This window comes from Jaculus jaculus, chromosome 1, assembly GCF_020740685.1.
Source record: "Jaculus jaculus isolate mJacJac1 chromosome 1, mJacJac1.mat.Y.cur, whole genome shotgun sequence".
In the NCBI taxonomy this organism is placed as follows: domain Eukaryota; kingdom Metazoa; phylum Chordata; class Mammalia; order Rodentia; family Dipodidae; genus Jaculus; species Jaculus jaculus.
In genome coordinates, this window is record NC_059102.1 from 326,508,623 (window position 1) to 326,529,256 (window position 20,634).

The 20,634-nt window shown below is 44.7% G+C and overlaps 1 protein-coding gene across 1 annotated transcript in view; it reads left to right on the plus strand.

Annotated features, from left to right (window-relative positions):
• Positions 1 to 17,904, plus strand: part of Dnah14 (dynein axonemal heavy chain 14) — a 278,677-nt gene extending 260,773 nt beyond the window's left edge. Inside the window, exons 81-86 of the mRNA XM_045144175.1 lie at positions 3,822 to 4,018; positions 6,027 to 6,139; positions 6,631 to 6,767; positions 8,545 to 8,705; positions 16,709 to 16,855; positions 17,692 to 17,904. Of these exons, the coding sequence (XP_045000110.1) occupies positions 3,822 to 4,018; positions 6,027 to 6,139; positions 6,631 to 6,767; positions 8,545 to 8,705; positions 16,709 to 16,855; positions 17,692 to 17,904 (968 nt within the window). The remainder of the gene's footprint in view (positions 1 to 3,821; positions 4,019 to 6,026; positions 6,140 to 6,630; positions 6,768 to 8,544; positions 8,706 to 16,708; positions 16,856 to 17,691) is intronic.
• The last annotated feature ends 2,730 nt before the right edge of the window (positions 17,905 to 20,634 follow it).

A 20,634-nucleotide genomic window follows, 5' to 3' on the forward strand; every position in this document is an offset into this window, starting at 1 on the left:
CACCAAAGAGGGAACCAAGCAGGAGCACAGAATAACTGAGACCAAAATCATCCCAAAAGGTAACTGGGATTACACCAGGTCAGTATCTGCCAAATAAGCCTGGTATATAGGCCTAAATCAGAAGTGCTAATTGCACCTTCCAGATCAGGTAAATTATATGTTAAATCTGATAGATGGTTGGATTTGCCATTCTTAAATAAGCTACATTTTGGTCTACTTATTTATTGCTTCCTGATTTATACTGGCTTTGTTTCCTCTTCTGTTGTTCATTAGGGAAGGGTCTCACTTGGTCACAAGCTGACCTGGAACCCTCAACAGACCAGAAATCTTAACCTCCTAGTTGACAAGATTAAGGGTGTGGGGCAACACACACCCTAAGGGACTGTGACTTTGTTAGAGGATCTGGTTGTCATAATACCTACTCTTGCATAAATACTCTGTGCTGTTTTTCATTGGATGTGTACATTGTTTAGTTAAATTTTAGAATCTGCCTGTATTTTGTTCCACTCATCCTACTTGAATACTCTCATAGCAGGTAAACCCAACATCTGGGGTCACTTTTGTAGATATTCAGAGTCTTAAGAGCTATGCCTAGCTCCTTAAGCGCCTACCCTGAAGATATATAAATTCAGATTGATACATCTAATAATACTGCAGGTACCTAGAAAATCCAAGCATTAAATAAATCCAACATGCAAAAATAAATACATTATAACACAAGAAACACCAAAAATCAAGACACTATAAATCCACCAAAAAGTATGAATGCATCAAAAATGACCTCCAGTGAGAATGATTTAGAGGAAATGCCCGAAAAAGATTTCAAAAGAATGATTACGAATATGCTCAAAGATGTCAAAGAGGAAATCAAAGTAATCAAAGAAGACCCAAAAACCAATTTAATGAAATGAAGGAGTCAATACAAGACAGAAATAAGGAAATAGAAATAATAAAGAAAAACCAGTAGAAATACTAGCAATTAAGAACACAGTCAATGAAATAAAAAACTCAGTAGAAAATCTCACCAGTAGAATGGATGAAGGAGAGGACAGAATATCTAAACTAGAAGACCAGGTAGCAGATCTAATATAGTCCAACAATGAGAAAGACAAACTAATAGGAAAGTATGAATGGGAATTTCAAGATATTCAGGACGCTATGAAAATATAAAATACAAGAACTCAGGGTATAGTAGAAGAAGAATTTCACTTCAAAGGCATAGGCATTTTCAACAAAATCATAGAAGAAAACTTCCTCCAAATTGGGAAAAAGATGCCAATGCAGATATAGGAATCCTTTAGAACACCAACCAGACAAAACCTGAAAAGAACCTCTCCTAATTATAATTATTATAATTAAACTACAAACATACAAACCAAAGAAAATATATTGAAAGCAGTTAGAGAGAAAAATCAAGTTACATACAAAGGCAAGACCATCAGGATCACAGCAGATTACTCAACACAAACTGTAAAAGCCAGAAGGGCTGGAGTGATATAGTCCAAGTTCTGAAAGATAACAAGCATCAACCAAGGTTACTTTATCCTGAAAAGCTATCCATTCAAATAGAATAAGTAAGGACATTCCACAACTAAAGCAGGCTAAAGGAATATTTGAAGACAAAACCAGCTCTACAGAAAATACTCAAATGAATCCTCCATGCTGAAGAGAAAGAAAAGCACACATATAAGGAACCTGGAAAAAACAAACCATATTCAAATTCTAGTTAACACAAGACAGCAAAGGTAAAACCGGAAGAACTACAAAAAATGGCAAAAATAAATACACACTTTCCAATAATATGTCTTAATATCAACAGCCTCAATGCCCCAACCAAAAGACATAGGTTTACAGACTGCATTAAACATCAGAATCTTTCAATTTTTTGCCTCCAAGAAACTCACCTTTCTACAAAGAATGGACACTATCTTAGGGTGAAATGTTGGAAAACAGTGTTTCAAGCAAATGGGCCTGGAAACTAAGCAGGGGTTGCTATCTTAATATCTGACAAGGTAGACTTTAGTCGAACATTAGTTGGGAGAGATAAGGAAGGTCATTTTATATTGATTAAAGGCACACTCTAACAGGACATTACAATCCTAAACATATATGCACCTAACATGGGGGCTCCCAACTTCATCAAACAAACACTATTAGAACTAAGATAACACCACAGAAAACGCCAAACACAGTTGTAATGGGTGACTTCAACACCCCACTCTCATCAATTGACAGGTCATCCTGGCAAAAAATAAACAGAGAGGCATCTGGATAAAACGAGGTCATAGAACAAATGGACCTAGCAGATATATACAGGACATTTCATCCAAATGCTGCAGAATACACATTCTTTTCAACAGCACATGGAACATTCTCTAAAACAGACAATATATTAGGACACAAAGCAAATCTTAACAAATACAGGAAAGTTGAAATAATTCCTTGCATTCTGTCTGACCACAATGGAATCAAACTACAAATCAATAGCAAGAAAAGCTAGAGAGCATATACAAAATTGTGGAAACTAAACAGTACACTACTAAATGATGAATGAGTCAATGAAGAAATCAAGAAGGAAATCAAAAAATTCATAGCATCAAATGATAATGAGAACACAACATACCAAAAACTTTGGGTCACAATGAAGGCAGTCCTAATGGGGAAAGTTATAGCTTTAAGTGCCTATATTAAGAAATTAGAAAGGTCTCAAGTAAATGACTGACCTAATGCTTCACCTTAAAGCCTTGGAAAAAGAAGAACAAGGCAAAGCAAAAATCAGTAGTGCCGGGGATGGGCTACCTTCCAGTGAGTTTTTGACCAGGGAGGTCCCTGATGCCCTCAAAACATTACAAGCCATTGCTAAGGCCCTTGGTTTCCTATCAGAAATATATGGTAAGACCCTATTGCTGAAGATTCCACATATTTAGGCTGCAAGTCCACTGAGAAATCCTTCTGGAACTGAGCTGATAACCTCCTCCATGTAGACCAGCTGACAGAAGGCTGGAAGAAGCCATTATGCATGCAGTTCAATGGGAGAGAGAGAAATCGCCAGTAAAGATACTCAACAGTGGACAGTGCAAGCCTTATATCTTGCCAGCCAGGCCAAATAAGCCAATGGGTGCAATAGTGGCACATCTGTCGTGGTGGAAACCAACTGCCTGCTAATTGGACTAAAGGCCTGCTCCATGGGAGAGAATATATCCCTGATACTGAAAACCTACAACAGGCGTAGTCATGAGCCCCAGGGGTGTAACGTATGCTGCTGTCTGGCTAAATGTATATACTATGCTCATCGAACTGCCCACTAAGCACTTCTCTTAATGTTCATACCCATATATTAATGCTACTCTCACTTTTGGTAGAGAACCTTCTCTTTTCTGATGGCAATGGCCTTGGGATGACTCAGAAGGCATCATGGTGCTAGAAAGAAGTGACAGGAGTGCTCAGCACTGCAATGTCTCTATCACACCTTCCAAGGCTCAGGGTCCATTGCAGAAGAGGTGGCGGAAAGAATGTAAGAGCCAAAGGAAGGGTAGGACTCTTACAATGTGCTCCCCCAGACACAAAATGGCCTGAATATCAATGACACTCCCTACACAAGAGGGAAAAGATGATGACATCAAAATAAAAGAGAAACTGATTGAGAAGGGGAGGGGATATGATGGAGAATGGAGTTTACAAAGTATATTTTGTGACACAAATATTATAGGAAGTTCAAATTTGAGTGCCTGTAAGTAAAACTTCCAAGTCTGAATCCCTTCATATAAAACCTCTTTTTATCCTATACGAAATCAACACTTTACCTCTTTTTTTCAATCCAGGCTATGATCCCCTTATCCATTGTGTCCTGGTGGCCTTTCTAAACAAAGAAATAGAACGGTTTAATAAGTTACTACGTGTCATCCATACATCTTTAAATGATCTTCAACTTGCTATTAAAGGAGAGAACATCCTCACTCAGGAGCTGGAGGAAACTTATGACTCTTTTCTCAATGCAAGAGTGCCCATGTTGTGGCAGGTGAGCAATTCTTGTTTACTTGCTTAAACTTCCAGGGGCTAGAGGGAGGCCTTAGCGCTGAAGGTGCTTGCCTGAAAAGCTAAAGAACCCAGGTTCGATTCCCCAGAACCCATGTAAGCCAGATGCACAAGGGAGCACATGTGTCTGAAGTTTGCAGCAGCTGAAGGCCCTGACATGCCTGTTCTCTCTCTATCTGCCTCTTTCTCTCTCAAATATAAATAAAAATAAAAAGGGCTAGAGAGATGGCTTAGTGGTTAAGGCATTTGCCTGCAAAGCCAAAGGACCTCAATTCAATTCCCTAGGACCCATATAAGCCAGATGCACAAGGGGGTGCATGTGTCTGGAGTTCATTTACAGTGGCTGGAGGCCCTGGCACACCCATTCTCTCTCTCCCTCTCTCTCTCTCTCAAATAAATAAATAAATAAAATATAAAATCTTAAAAAAAATAATTGTCCAGGTTCCAAGTTGCCCAGATTTACTATAGTACATCTACATGAGGTAATATTTTGTTTTAAAATTTTTATTTTATTTGTGTGTGTGTGTGTGTGTGTGTGTGTGTGTGTGTGTGTGCGTGTGTGTGCGTGTGTGTTCTGTTCACGTGCAGGCATGTACACAATGCAGTGCCGTGCATATGGAAGCTGTCAGTCCTCCCTTTGCAGGCAGGGTCTCCCTTATTGTTTTTTGCCACTGGATTGGCCAATCTAGCTGGCCCATGAACTTCCTGATTCCCGGCTCCACCTGTCATTGCCATTAGTGTGCTAGGATTACAGACACATTCCCTACTTCGTGTCTGGCACTGGAGAATTGAACTCAAGCTGACAGGCTTGCACATGCCTTTACTGAGCCATCTCTCCGAGACAGAGCAATATTTTATAACCATTATGCTGATCTATGTTTAGTACAAGTACATCTTACTACATACAGCCTCTTAGAGGGAAATTTGTCTATGCTATATAAATATCTTAGAGATGTTTATCACAAGATTGTGACAGAATGAGTCTGAAATAAGTCAGCTATGAATGTGTAGAAACCTGGTTGCATGTATTATGTACATCTACATGAGGGACACACAGATGTGTAAAGGCCTCCACGAGGTCTTGTTAATGTTCTTAAAATCTTAGAAACATGTGTTATTTTTAAAGATCATAAAGACATAAAAGCCCAGGCAACAGAGCTTATCGTATGTGGAGACTTTGTGTTGAGAAGAGAGGCTTTAATTTTATATGGTTTGTTTTTTTTTTTTGCACTATTTTATTGTGCGATTCTATTTTGGGGAGGGGGCGGGGGGAGTTCTGAGGTAGGATCTCACTGTAGCTCAGGCTGACCTGGAATTCACTATGCAGTCTCAGGCTGGCCTTGAACTCATGCAAATCCTCCTACCTCAGCTTCCCGAGTGCTGGGATTAAAGGCGTGCACCACCACACCTGGCCTTATTTTTATCATACCATATTTTTAGTTAAATATAGAATTTTTAAATGTTCACAAAGCTTGTATGCATCTTCAGTAAATAGGAAAGTATTACAAATAGTGATTTGAATAAGAACCAAGCAGAAACAAATATATCATAATGAATATAATCATCGTAATGAATCATAATGAAACAGAAATGAATATATCATAAATAAAACTTAAAATTCAGTGGGCAGGAAAGTAAAAACTAAAACAGGGCTGGAGAGATAGCTTAGCAGCTAAGGTGCCTGCCTGCAAAGTTAAAGGACCAAGATTTGATTACCCAGGACCCATGTAAGCCAGGTGCACAAGGTGGCACATGCGTATGGAGTTTGTTTACAATGGCTGGAGGCCCTGGTAGGCTCATTATCTCTCTCTTTCTCACTATCAAGTACATAAGTGAAAAAAAAAATTTTTTTTTAATTCAGTGGGTAGTTTGGGCAGGGCCAGCTCAGGTGTTTGTTTTAGCAGCACAAAGTGGCCTTGAATACCTACAGTGGAACGTTACCCTGTCAGCAAACCTACAGAAGAAATGATGTGCTTGTCTAAATCCCACAGAAACACGCCTACAGGTCCTGCAAGCCCCTGAGCTCCTGGGTTAGTGACCTCATCCAGAGGGTGAATTTCTTCAACACCTGGGCCAAAGTGACCTACACAGCAATATACCACCGGTATGAGCAAAGCTCGCTTGGTATTCCTTCCTTGGTTCTGTTCCCACTTGCCCAGCTTGCTTCTCTCATGTGGTCCCTTTGGGTCTTCACAGCTTCCGTGTAGGAACTGCCTCTTCCCATTCGCCTGGGAAGCCAGCATCGTCCTGTTTCAGGAAGTGACTGGCCCAAGGTACCACAACTAGGAAACGGAAGCATAAGATTTCAAACCAGAATGGGCCCGGCTGCCTCTTGTGCCATTTCGTTTCTGAAACAAGACCTGGGATGCCACAAGGCCCAGCCAGGCATTCCCAAATTCATGGCTTCCTGCCAAATCTCTGCCCTCCCTTTTCTCTGAGGAACTTCAAAATATAACTGGAGTCCATTAAAAGTATCGGATGAGAGGGCCGCATGGGGAGGAGGTGGGGTAAAGCTGGTGAAGGTGCCAGGGCCACCTGAAAGGATGCAGTCATTCTTCCCTTAATCACTCTGTCCTGCCTCTGGTTTCCCACCAGGTACATGCAGTTCATCACGATAAAACACTCTCTGGCAACATCCGGTCAGAAGAACCAGAAGCCACCTGATTTGGAGACCACTTCCACGACAGGTTTTCCTGCAAGATACTGGCTTCCGGCTTTCTTCTTTCCACAAGGTGAGTGCTAATATCCTGAACAGGCCACACTTGGCCCTGGCAACTTTCTGTTCAATCCCCATGTCACCAGTGGCCCTAGTGAGACAGGAAGTTCACAGGACAGTGCCTGCAGCCCTGTGGGGCCACAGCCAGTCCTACCTCTACCACTTCCCTCACCCCAACTTCCTCACACCCCAGACCTCAGAGATCTTCTTCAGGTCGCTCTCTCATCCCCAAGCCATTGGTCCTATGGGGTCACAGGCGGTGGTAGATTCCTCCCTAAGGTCTACACACAGGATGAGATGGATTGCTTGGGTGCCTCAGACACTCATTCATTTATTCATAGGCAAGAACAGATGTCTGCAGGCCTGTTAGAACCGATATCCAATCTGCTCGGCCAGCAGGAAAGGCTGACACTAACTGTAATGGGTCACAGCACTGTGGAGCCCAAAGGAGCTGTGAAGGAGCCACAAGAGCAGGGGCAAATAAGTTGGGTTTTGTACCTGTAGTCTGCCAACGAAGCTCTCGATAAATATTTGAAGAATGAATGGCTGAATTTCCATTAGTAAGGAATAAGAGAGAGAGAAAACGGGCATGCCAGGCCTTCCAGCCACTGCAAACAAACTCCAGATGCATGCGCCATCTTGTACATCTGGCTTACATGGGTCCTAGGGAATTGAACCGAGGTCCTTTGGCTTTGCATGCAAGCACCTTAACCACTAGGCCATCTCTCCAGCCCAACCACGCTAAGTTTTGAACTTAGCCTGTCTGATATGAAAGGTCGAGTGCTTAGCCATTGCCCTAGCCTGGGAATAACATCTCTACTGGAGGTTAGGTCAGTCATGGACCCAGAGGTGAGACAGACAGAGCACAACCTTCGGGGGAAGCGAATGCCCACAGAGGAAAACTGCCCATTGAAGCTGGGAAGATGGCTGTGGGACAGGCTGTAGGGAACAGCAGCAAGAGCAAGAGAAGTCATGGGCGATGGCCGCAGTGGGAAGAAGAGTGATGTGGGGGCCAGAGAAGCTCTGGCTGGGTCCTGGCCACGAGGGAGACTCACCTGTCTCCAGGAGAACACTGGCAGTACTTGCAGTAGGGTGCGGGCTGTGAGGCAGGAGAGTTGAGTAAGGGGCTCAGAAGACAGAATCCGTTCCCTCCATGTGGCGCACGCCTTTAATCCCAGCACTTGGAAAGCAGAGGTAGGAGGATCTCCGTGAGTTCGAGGCCACCCTGAGACTGCAGAGTGAATTCCAGGTCAGCCTGGGCTACAGTGAGACCCTACCTCGAGAAATCAGAAAAAAAGAAAGTGGCAAGGACACAAAGAGGTGACGCGGGACGCTGAACCTGTGACTGCTGGAGGGCCGGGCGGATGCTGAGATGGCCATCACATAAGGCCTTCCTTGTCCCCATTGGATTCCGGCTCCGCGCGTCCTCTAGCCGGGGCTGCAGTTAAGGGTGAAATAGCTTTCAGCAACTTTCAACCCCAGAGGGAACAGGGCTTCCTCTCCATGACACTGCCCGAGACAGCCACACTCACCCCGGGTTGTATGCTCACCGGGGTCCTCTCTTGGTGGCCAAGAGGGCGAGGTGCGGTGACCAGTCCAGGATCTGTAGCCGCTTCACCCCTTGCACCGGGGTGGGAAGGAACCTACAGAAGCAGCCCTGTGCGCAGGCCTGCGGCCGGTGAGGGACTGGTCCCCCCTTCCGCCTCCAGTCGCCCCCATCACCCTGCGGCCCTCCTGGCATCTGCCTGGGGCATCCACGCCGAGGCTCACGGAGCCTGTGCCTTTCTCCAAAGCCTTCCTCACTGCGGTGCTGCTGGACTACAGCCGATCTCACGGAATCTCCGTGGACACCCTCACGTTCACCCACCAAGTGGTTCCTGGGCACGCCGACGTAGAGGAGGACGTCCCCAAGTTTTTGGAGAAGAAGCTCACCATGGTCAAGAAAGCCTTCAAGGTACGGGGTTGCGGAGAAGGGTGGAAAGAGTCCCCAATTCCCTCAGGCAAACCTTACTCAGCACTGGCCATGTGCCCGGCACTGGACACAAGTCCAGGCAGCGTCCAGGACCTCCCAGAAGGCCATTCACCCTGGAGCTCAGCCAGGACTCCTGACTCTCGGGGAGACTGTACCCCGAGAGGCCATGCTCCTCTATGGAGCCCAGGGCTCTTTTACGAATCTGTGTTACCACGTTGAAAAAAGATTAGCACATTCACTGTTTTTTGGGGGGGGAGGGCAAGGGGGTTGGTTCAAGGTAGGGTCTCACTGTAGCTCAGGCTGACCTGGAATTCACTTTGTTGTCTCAGGGTGACCTCAAGCTCACGGTGATTCACCGACCTCTGCCTCCCAGAGTGCTGGGATTAAAGGTGTGTGCCACCACACCTGGCTCACATTTCACTGATTTATCTATTCATTAACAATTTTATTATTTTTCTGTTTTTAAATTTTATTTATTTATTTGAGAGAAAGAGAGGCAGAGAGTAAGAGAGAGAATGGGCACACCAGGGCCTCCAGTCGCTGCAAATGAACTCCAGACACATGTGCCACCTTGTGCATCTGGCTTATGTGGGTCCTGGAGAATCTATCCTGGGTCCTTTGACTTTGCAGGCAAACACCTTAACCTCTAAGCCATCTCTCCAAGCCCACATTTCACTTTTTAAACAGCCAGTTAAGGTTTTAGCAGCTTGTAGTATCTGTGCATGTCAATTAAGAAATTATTGTTATGTCTTTTATGTCATCCATTAAGTTTTTCTTCACATTTAAAATTGCTTTCTAGCCGGGCGTGGTGGTGCACGCCTTTAATCCCAGCACTCGGGAGGCAGAGGTAGGAGGATTGCTGTGAGTTCGAGGCCACCCTGAGACTTCATAGTGAATTCCAGATCAGCCTGAGCTAGAGTGAGACCCTATCTCGAAAACTCAAAAAAAAAAAAAAAAGTAAAATTGCTTTATTATTTTATTAGAATTGTTGTTGCTGTGAGGATTCTTAATCTCCACAGCCTGAGCCTTGTCATTAGCCCCTAACCTGGTGTTAGCCAAATTTGAGAGTAAGGACACAGTCCAAGAAGACTAAGTGTGCCCAAGACGTAACTGCAGGCTCAGGGGTCCCAGAGCCAATTTCGGGTTGAGTAACTTACTAAAATGACTCACAGAACTTCAAGGAAGCGATTTGAAGTTCCTGAGACTTTCCCACCACTTTTTTTTTAATTTTTTTTTTTTTTTTAATTTGAGAGAGACAGACATAGAGAGAAAGAGAGGTAGAGGGAGAGAGAGAGAATGGGCGCGCCAGGGCTTCCAGCCTCTGCAAACGAACTCCAGACGCGTGCGCCCCCTTGTGCATCTGGCTAACGTGGGACCTGGGGAACCGAGCCTCGAACCGGGGTCCTTAGGCTTCACAGGCAAGCGCTTAACCGCTAAGCCATCTCTCCAGCCCTCCCACCACTTTTTATCCAGCTTTCTGTCTTCATGTTACAGAACTATAGGAACCCGTCGCCGGTTAACACACTGAAGTCATCTTTCTCCAGTATGTGACCTTCCTCTTCACTCTCTTAGCGGTGTCATTTGTTGATGGAAGTTCTCTGTTGTGAGGTACAGTGCAGGGCTCCTGGCTTCTTTTAGTCAAAGCTTTTTATGCCCTGGGGTTTTTTGTTATTGTTGTTGCCTCACCAGGGTGAGCGCATCCTCTCTGGTGCTATCTCTGAAGCTGGGCTGCTTGGAGGCCCATCGGGTCCTGCATTGGTCTGAGATGGGCTCTGCATTCTTTCTGTCCGTAGGGCACCCAACACAGCGTATTTCTTTCCATATCAAAATAGCTGTGCTTCCCACGCACTTTGGCTGTGTGTGCCTGGGCTTGTTTGTAGAGCCTCGGTGGCTCTGCTAACTGTCCCGTCTCTGTGTGCAGCGCTCCATTTACCTACTGCAGCATTGCAGCAAGTCTTACTGGCTGGTGTGGAGGCCTCCAGCTTGGCACTTCTTCAAGGTTGTCTTGATTTGTGGACGAATGGCATCTTGGGCTGGAGAGATGACTTAGAAGTTAAGGGACTTGCCTGTGAAGCCTAAGGACCCAGGTTCAATTCCCCAGTACCTATGTAAGCCAGATGCACAAGGTGGCACATGTGTCTGGAGTTTATTTGCAGTGGCTAGAGGCCCTGGCACACTCATTCTCTTTCATTTGCCCCCCTCTCTCTCTCTTAAATAAATAAATTTTTAAAAATAATAATTTAGGGGGCTGGAGAGATGGCTTAGTGGATAAGGCATTTGCCTGTGAAGTCTAAGGACCCAGGTTCAATTCCCCAGTACCCATGTAAGCCAGATGCACAAGGGGGCCCACGCGTCTGGACTTTGTTTGCAGTAGCTAGAGGCCCTGGCATGCACTATTCATTCTCTCATTCTCTCTCTCATAAATAAATAAAGTGTTAAAATATATATAATTTTTTAGAAGCCAGGCATGGTGGTACATGCCTTTAATCTTGGCACTTGGGAGGCAAGAGGTAGGAGGATTGCCATGAGTTCGAGGGCACCCTGAGACTACATAGTGAATTCTAGGTCAGCCTGGACTAGAGTGAGACTCTACCTCAAAAAGAAGGAGGGGACTGGAGAGATGACTTACTGATTGAGGTGCTTGCCTGAGAAGCCTAAGGATCCAGGTTTGACTCCCCAGAACCCACATAAGCCAGTTTTACATGGTGGTACATGCATCTGGAGTTCGTTTGTGGTGGCTAGAGGCCCTGGTGTGTCCATTTTCATTCTCTCTGTCTCTCTCTGATAATTAATTAATTAATTTAATTAAAAACAAGATTTAAAGCCGGGCGTGGTGGCGCACGCCTTTAATCCCAGCACTCAGGAAGCAGAGATAGGAAGATCGCCATGAGTTCTAGGCCAACCTGAGACTATATAGTGAATTCTAGTCCAGCCTGGGCTAAAATGAGGCTTTACCTCAAAAAATCAAAATAAATAAATAATAACAATAATAATAAAATTTAAAATAAAGAAAAATGGCATCTTTGCACTATTGTGATGGCCAGTTTTTAAATGTTTCAAACTTTATTTCTCCAGTTGAATGTAAAACATCTATTCTGTTCCTCAGTCTTCTTCCTAAAACCCAAGGACCAGCAGTGAGCACCCTTCATGAAGCATTCTATCAATTACAGGGCTGTTGTAGATTAGAGGTTCTCTCCTCGTCCTGTTTGCAGAGGGTTCATTGTTTTTCTGTCATAAGCAGTATTAAATATCTTCCCTGCATCTATTGAGACAGGTACTTTTATCCTCTCCTGTTACCATAGTAGATCACATGGATAGATCCATCTAGAGAGTGTCAATGATTCTTGAGTTAAAACATTTTATGAGGAAGCAGCTAAATATAATGGACAACCTCTCCAGCATCTATGGATAGAACCACATAACTTCTTGCCTTTATTGATATGATCAATTATATTCAAAAGTTTCCTATGGTTGAAGAATCTTAATAGTAAATTTTTGAATATTTTATTTATTTTGAGAGAAAGATACAGAAATAGGCAGAGAGAGAGAGAGAGAGAAAAAATGGGCATGCCAGGGCCTCTAGTCACTGCAAACGAACTCTAGATGGGTGAGGCCCCTTGTGCATCTGGCTTACATGGGTCCTGGGGAATCGACGGAGGTCCTTTGGCTTTTCAGGCAAGCGCCTTAACCACTAAACCATCTCTCCAGCCCCAATTGTAATGTTTTTAAAATATTTTTATTTATTTATGAGGAGACAGAGTATGGGCATGGCCAGGGCCTCCTGCCACTGCAAACCAACTCCAGATATAAGTGCCACCTTGTATATCTAGCTTTATGTGGGTACTGGGGAATTGAGCCCAGGCCAGCAGGCTTTCCAAGCAAGTACTTTTAACTGCTGAGCAACTTCCCCAGCCCTTTAAAGTTTTATTAAAGAATTTTTAAAAATACTTTTTTATTTTTATTTTGCAAGGAGAGAGAAAGGGTGCCTCCGGGCCTCCAGCCGCTGCAAACGAACTTGGTGAATGTTCCACTTCATGCTTCTGGCCTTATGTGGGTATTTGGGAATCAAATCTGGGTCATCAGGCTTTGTAGGCAGGCACCTGAGCCACTGATCCATCTCTCCAGCCCTATATTCAAGTGGTTTTTGCAACAGTCATTTTGAAGTTAGCATGAAATATCTTTGTGGAGGGGTATTTTGGCTTGTAGTTTCCTCAGTCTAATTCTGTGTGTATTCTGTTATTGTGCTAGGGAGATCATAATTTCTGGGACTTTGGGAATAGCTTTAACACTATGTGTTCCAGGACTTGAGTGAGGAAGGAAGCTGATACCCTGCTGTTTGTTGCTCCATCCAGAGCTTCCCCACACCAGCAGAGGGCGCTCACACGCGTTTCTGAGAACATCTGAAGTGCTTAGGTTAGACACTTCCATAGGGCAGGACTAGAGACCCTCATCCTAAGGTAGAGGAATAAAAGTAATAAAAATATCAAAAGGGCTGGAGATATGGTTTAGCAGTTAAGGTGCTTGTCTGCGAAGCCTAAGGATCCAAGTTCAATTCCCCAGAACTCACATAAAGCCATAACAATAATTTCTAAATTGACATGCACAGATACTACAAGCTGCTAAAACCTTATTGGTTGTTTAACAAGTGAAATGTGGGGCTGGAGAGATGGCTTAGAGGGTAAGCTGTTTGCCCGCAAAGACAAAGGACTGAGGATCAATTCTCCAGGGCCCATGTAAGCCAGATGCACAAGATATTGCATGCATCTGGAGTTTGTTTGCAGTGGCTGGAGGCCCTGGCACACCTATTCTCTCACAAATAAATAAAATATTTTGAAAAAGCCAGGCATAGCGGCACACACCTTTAACCCCAGCACTCAGGAGGCAGAGGTAGGAAGATCGCCATGAGTTTGAGGCTACCCTGAGACTCCATAGTGAACTCCAGGTAGGCCTGAGCTAGAGTGAGACCCTACCTCAAGAAAACAAAACAAGGGCTGGAGAGGTGGCTTAGCGGTTAAACGCTTGCCTGTGAAGCCTAAGGACCCCGGTTCGAGGCTCAGTTCCCCAGGTCCCATGTTAGCCAGATGCACAAGGGGGCACATGCGTCTGGAGTTCGTTTGCAGAGGCTGGAAGCCCTGGCGCGCCCATTCTCTCTCTCTCCCTCTATCTGTCCTTCTCTCTGTGTCTGTCACTCTCAAATAAATAAATAAAATTAAAAAAAAAGAAAACAAAACAAACCATATCCATTTATATATATGTACAAATACACACACACACACACACACACACACACACACACACATATATATTAGAAAAGAAATATTGAAAGAGGTGGCAGGCAGAACTCCAAGGTGTGGGAGCTCCAGGGTGACTCAATCACACTAGAGAGCGTCCCTAAGCCCACAGGGCCAGTGACAGTGGAGTGTCCTTCTGTAGACTGGAGGCTTGTTTAGGAAAACCGAAGTGGCCACTTGGCAAGAATACTGAAGTGGAAGAAATGTAAAAATTCTTATCTATTTAAACCTGAGGTTTATTCAAGTGCGTATTCACTCACTTGAAAAGGTCTGCAAAGCTGCACTACCTGTCAACAAACTGAAAGATGAGCAAACTCAGGCTGGTGCTAGAGAGGATGAATCCACTCGCTGAAGGTGGCACTGGTGCCACCTACCAGCATCTCCGGGAAGTTTCTGTGCCAGATGCTGTGCTCAGCTCTTTGCCCTCCGCAGACACTATCCCCATTTGACAGGTCAGAAACTAAGGTTCAAAGAGCTCAGGTGGCCTTGAACCCAAGGCGAGCTCGTTCTACAGTCTGCATGTCCTCCGCTGTCTTCAGACTCCCTGTGTGGGGAGAGAACCACAGGAGCCTTCCTTGTGCCTCAGACGGGGAGAGGAGGGCGCTGCAAGCCCAGTTGTAATTTTTGTCTCCATCCACCTCAGATGTTCTCAGGTTTTTCTGCTTTACACAAAGAACTGCCCCCAACTCTGGGTAAATTCACCTTAAGTGCTTCTTCAGCGACTTAAACCATTCCAAATGGTCTGTTTACAGATTACTTGCAAACTGTGTTCTTCAGAAAAAAGATCCATGTATCCCACGGTTAAGTCCTGCCATGCATGGTAACACTTGGAACTTGGGAGGTAGAAGGTGGAGGCAGGAAGATCAGTTCAAGGTCATCCTCAAGTGCATTGCAATTTTTGAGGCCAGTGTGAGTTACATGGAACCATCTTTTAATTTAATTTAATTTAATTTAAAGAAAGGAGAGAGAGAGAGAATGAGCATGCTAGGGCCTCCAGACGCTACAAACAAAATCCAGATATATGTGCCACTTTGTGCATCTGGTTTTATGTGGGTCCTGAGGAGCTGAACCCAGATTGTTAGGCTTTACTAAGTGGTCAGCCCAGCCCAAGACCATCTTTTTAAAAAAATCAAGTCAGTGCTGGAGAAATGGCTCAGCGATTAAGACTCTTGCCTACAAAGCCTAACAATCCAGGTTCGACATCCCAGTACCCATAAAAAGCCAGATGCACAAAGTGACATGTGCACCTGGAGTTGGTTTGCAGTGGCTGAAGGACCTGGTATGCCCATTCTCTCTCCTCTCTGCTTGCAAATAAGTAAATATTTTTTTAAAGGCCAAGTTACACAAATACAATGGAGGCATAGTCAGTGTTCAGATGACCTCGTGATTTCTGTGGGAGGACAATATGTGTGCACCCTGACATTCACCTAGAAGCTGCAAAACAATTCCCAGGAAGGCTCTTAGAAGGCAGCCAAAATTCCAAGTGCTTTCTATGACTTTAGTTTGCAACTCAGGGCATGGCCACATCTCAGAGTAAACAGCCCAGGAAATGTCGCAAGGCGCTGCATCATCTGTTCATGATCTGCAACTCCGTAACAATGAGCACACCCAGGTCAGCTGTGCCCATCCCTCCTCTTCAGGGACCTGCTTTTAGACAGTGTGGTGCTCATCCATCTAGATGCTCTGCTCTGAGGTGAGCGACAGCCTAGGACATTCCTGTGGTTGGAGCTGCTGGCAATTGCGTTTTCTTCCTGAGTTCATCAGAAAGTTACTTAACTCATTATTCAAAGCTAATGACTTATTTCATTTGTATCAGACAGGAAGTAGGGGCTGGGAGATAATTCAGTGGTTAAAAGCCTGTGCTTGGGCTGGAGGGATGGCTTAGCGGTTAAGGCCTTTGCCTGCAAAGCCAAAGGATCCAGGTTTGATTCCCCAGGACCCATGTTAGCCAGATGCACAAGGGGGCGCACACATCTGGAGTTCGTCTGCAATGGCAGCCCTTCTCTCTTTCTCTGTCAAATAAATAAATAATTTAAAAAGCCTGTGCTTGCAAAGCTCGTCAGTCTGGATTCAATTCTCCAGCTGCCCACATAGAGCAGGACAGGCATTGGTTTGCAACAGCAAGACCCTGGGACACCCACACACATATGTGCAAATAAGCTGTTTTAAAGGTAGGATACTTCCCAGCCTGTTTCCTATTTTCAGAGCTTCCTAGGTAATGAAGCCCCGATGGAGAGGCAGGTGACTAAGTTGGAGCACAGAATGCTGATTCCTTCCATAGCTACTCTTGCTCTACTAAGAAATTGCTACCAGTTGATGCTTTCAAAGTTTGGGGTCTGTTTAAAAATGCTTGTCGGGCTGGAGGGATGGCTTAGTGGTTAAGGCGTTTGCCTGCAAATCCAAAGGACTCAGGTTCGATTCCCCAGGACCCACATTAACCAGATGCACAAGGGGCGCATGCGTCTGGAGTTCATTTGCAGTGGCTGGAGGCCCTGGTGTGTCCATTCTCTCTCCCTCCCTCTTTCTCCTTGTCAAATAAGTAAATAATAAAAAATATTTCAAAAAAAATAAAAATGCTCATCAACTCAAGGCCACCGTAATACAAAGTCTGCAAAGTCATCAGTGCGAGGCCCATGGCTCCTAAAGGAAGTGCCTTGCTTGATGACCAACTGACCTTCCTCTCTTCCATCTCAGGGATCCAGCTCCTCTGGCTCAGGAGTCTACATTTTTGGTTTATTCCTGGAGGGAGCTCGATGGGACCACGAGCAGCAAGGACTGGCAGACTCGCTGCCTCGTGACATCTGCTGTGACTTTCCCGACATATACTTTTTGCCAACAGAGGTAAGCAACCAACTTTCTCACAAAGTCCTAAACTTCGCGTCTCCCTCAGGGGCATCCACCATCCCTAGTCTCCACTGTCAGTGGATCCCCAGAGGGACGTCTGTTGACATGCTTTAAACAAAATAGCCCCATACTGCTGACACCTAAAACAGATCCTGCAACTGAGGCCCCTTGTTACTTCTCAGGAATAGGACCTGGAAAGTCATCATGTTAAGTACTTCAAAATTAACTTTTGAGAGCAGGAGAGATGGCTTAGTGGTTAAGGCACTTGCCTGCAAAGCCTAAGAACCCAGGTTCGATTCTCCAGGTCCCACGTAAGCCAGCTGCACAAGGTGGTGCCTGTGTTCATTTGCAGTGGCTAGAGAGCCCTGGCACACTCATTCTCTGTCTCAAATAAAAGTGAACTTTAAAAAATTTTAGTGCTTGCTTTGGCAGCACATATACTGAAACTCTGTTTAGAACCCCCCAAAAATATTTTTAATTAACTTTTGAAATGCAGATACATTAACATTAAATATATATATTAGACTATCTATTTGACAGAGGGAGGGGGAGAGAATGGGCACACCAGGGCCTCCAGCCACTGCAAATGAACTCCAGATGCATGTGCCCCCTTGTGCATCTGGCTAACGTGAGTCCTGGAGAATCAAACCTGAGTCCTTTGGCTTTGCAGGCAAATTGCCTTAACTGCTAAGCCATCCCTCCAGCCCACATTAAATATATCTAATATATATAGCAGATATATATATGTAATTCATAAGAACTTCCCCAAACCCATGGCAAATGTAAACTGTTCTTTTAACTATGCAATTTGACTAGAAATTTTTTTCTTTTAGATTTCTACTGAAATTCCCAGTTCCTCTAACCAGACAAATTCAGAACTCAATACTTTTGAATGCCCAGTTTACCAAACACCTCAAAGATCAAGTATTTTGACAACTACTGGCTTATCAACAAACTTTTTGACATCAGTGTATTTACCAACAAAGAAACCACCTAGTCACTGGATCAGTAGACAGGTAGCTCTGCTGTGTGAGAAGAATGAATAAAAACTACATTTCCATACCAAAGCACTTTATTTTTGTGTGTGTGAGGCACGCACATGTTTATGAGTGTGTGTGCAGGTGCACGTGAAGGTCAGAGGTGGACACTGGATATCTTTCCCAGTCACTCAATTCCTTCCGCCTGCATCTCCCATTGGACCTGGAGCTCACCCATTTGGTTTGAGTAGCTAGCCAGCAAGTTCTGGGGAAATTACCCGTCTCCACCTGAGATTACACACGTGCGCCACAGCAACCTGGTTTTTACAATAGGTGCTGGGGATCCAAAGTCGGGTCCTTATTCTTGCACAGCAAGCTCTCAGCTGAGCTATCTTCCCAGGACCCAATTCAAGTCTTGACTGTAACCAGATTTATGTATGTCAGAACATTCATTCGTATGTGGGCAAAAACCTTACAGCCTGGCCAGGTTGGGAGAGTGCAGAATCTCATCTCCACAGGGGAACCTTGATAGAGCATTCTCTCGCTGCTCTTTAAGCATGAGACTGGGTGTGTACTGTCTGTGTGAGGCTCTATTACAGTGCAGCAGTGTGGAGGAAAGACACACGCGCCCCCTTGTGCAGTCAGGTTCACACTGCTGGCAGAAATCAGACCAAGAGCAGCTTTTGGGAAAAAGAGGTTTACTTTGGCTTATGGGTTTGAGGGGGAAGCTCCACGAAGGCAGGGGAAAACGATGGCATGAGCCATCCTAAGGTGGAAAACAGAAATAGAAGAGTGTGCCAAACACTGGCATTGGAAAACTGGCTATAATACCATAAGCCCACCCCCAATAATACACTGCCTCCAGGAGGTGTTAATTCCCAATTCTCCATCAGCTGGGAATCTAGCATTCAAAACGCCTAAGTTTATGGAGGACACCTGAATCAAACCACCACACCGCATAAGCCAGATGCACAAGAGGGCACATGTGTGGAGTTTGTTTGCAGTGGATAGAGGCCCTGGTGTGCCCACTCTGTCTCCTCTCTCTGCATGCAAGTAAATAAACTAAATAAAAATAATTCAAATGGAAATTATTCAGAATTTAACTTAAACCTTCAGCTAAGTTCATGAGATAAATTTGGGGATGTCATAGACTAGTCCTGCAAATACATACAGCAACTCAAATCACAATGGTGAGTCGAAGTTTGCAGGAGAAACTACTGCTCAAAGAGAAGTAATTTACCTAGGCACACAGCCAGGATTTGAAGCCACATTTCATTTTCACCTGACCTCGGCAATGACCCACTGGTGGCACACACAATCAGACATCACACAGGCTGTGCTCCAGCCTAAGGGGATGGAATGTCTACCAGAGTTACACTCTCGATGGCCATGAACATTCATGCTTACTTTTCTGTCGAGAAAACCATGTTGCTCCCCGCCCCCCGCCCCACCAAAAAAAGCAACATGGCTGGACAGATGGCTTAGTGGTTAAGGCACATGCCTGTGAAGCCTCAGGACCCAGCTTTGATTCTCCAGGTTCCACATCCCTCATCTGGAGTTCCTTTGCAGTGGCTAGAGGCCCTGGCATGACCATTCTCTCTCTCTCTCTTCCTCCCCATCTCTAATAAATAGATAAAATTAAATCTTTAAACAACAAAAAAAAGCAACATTGAAAAGAAAAACAGCCAGGTGTGGTGTTGCACACCTGTAATCCCAGCACTGGAGAGACAGAGGTAGGAGGATTGCTCTAAATTCAAGGCCAGCCTGAGAGTGCATAGTAACTTCTGGGCTATAACAAGACCCTAAGAAAACAAAAAAGAAAAACGGCAAAAACAGGAAGACCTAATTACACACCACATTACATCATGGAGCTAGTAAGTTCTTGTCATTTATATTTAAGAAACCAAGAAAGGGATGGAGAGATGGCTTAGCAGTTAAGGCATTTATTTGCCTTTGAAGCCTAAGGACCCAGGTTTGATACTCCAGCACCCATGTGGGATGCACCAGGTGGTGCATGAATCTGGAGTTTGTTTGCAGTGGCTAGAGGCCCCGGTGCACCCATTCTCTATATCTGCCTCTCTGTTTCTTAAAATATCAATAATAAAAAAAGAAAACAAGAGAAAATGATACAAAGTGTTCGATCTTGCTCAGATAGCTAAAAGAGTTCACATCGGCCTGAAGAGGAAGATCTGATCCCCATGTGATGATTATTTCTGGGACAAGGGGTGGGGGTGTAGAGACGATCCTGCCCAGCGTCCGAAGCCTCAGCGTGCCTAGGAACCCAGAGCACTAGGAAGTGAGCGCAGACACATGGATGACTCACACACATGTTGTGTCTTTCAAGTGAACAGACATTCTTGCTATTTGTACATTTCAAGTATTACTAATCTGTAATTGTTTCTAATTTCTAAATTTTCTCAAGCAACAAATACTAAATACATGACCATTTTCTCCCATTCCCAAATCCTTCAAATTCCAACACATTCTTTTGTTGTTTTGAGGCAGGGTCTCACTCTAGCCCAGGATGGCCTCAAACTCTCAATGATCCTCCTGCTTCAGCCACCTGGGGTGCTGGGATCACAGGCATAAGTGACCACCGTTAGCTCAATCTTCACCGTCATTCTGAGACCTCTGATATAAACAGGCACTGCCCAGGGGTCCCCAATTCCTGTATATCAGGATGACTCAAGCCAACTGATGCTAGAAAAAGACAGAGTGGGCTGGTAAACTCGGGGTTCTTGTCATGGTGCCAATAATCCCAAAGTTACAGCAAAAAGCAATGAGGCTCTAAACGTGACC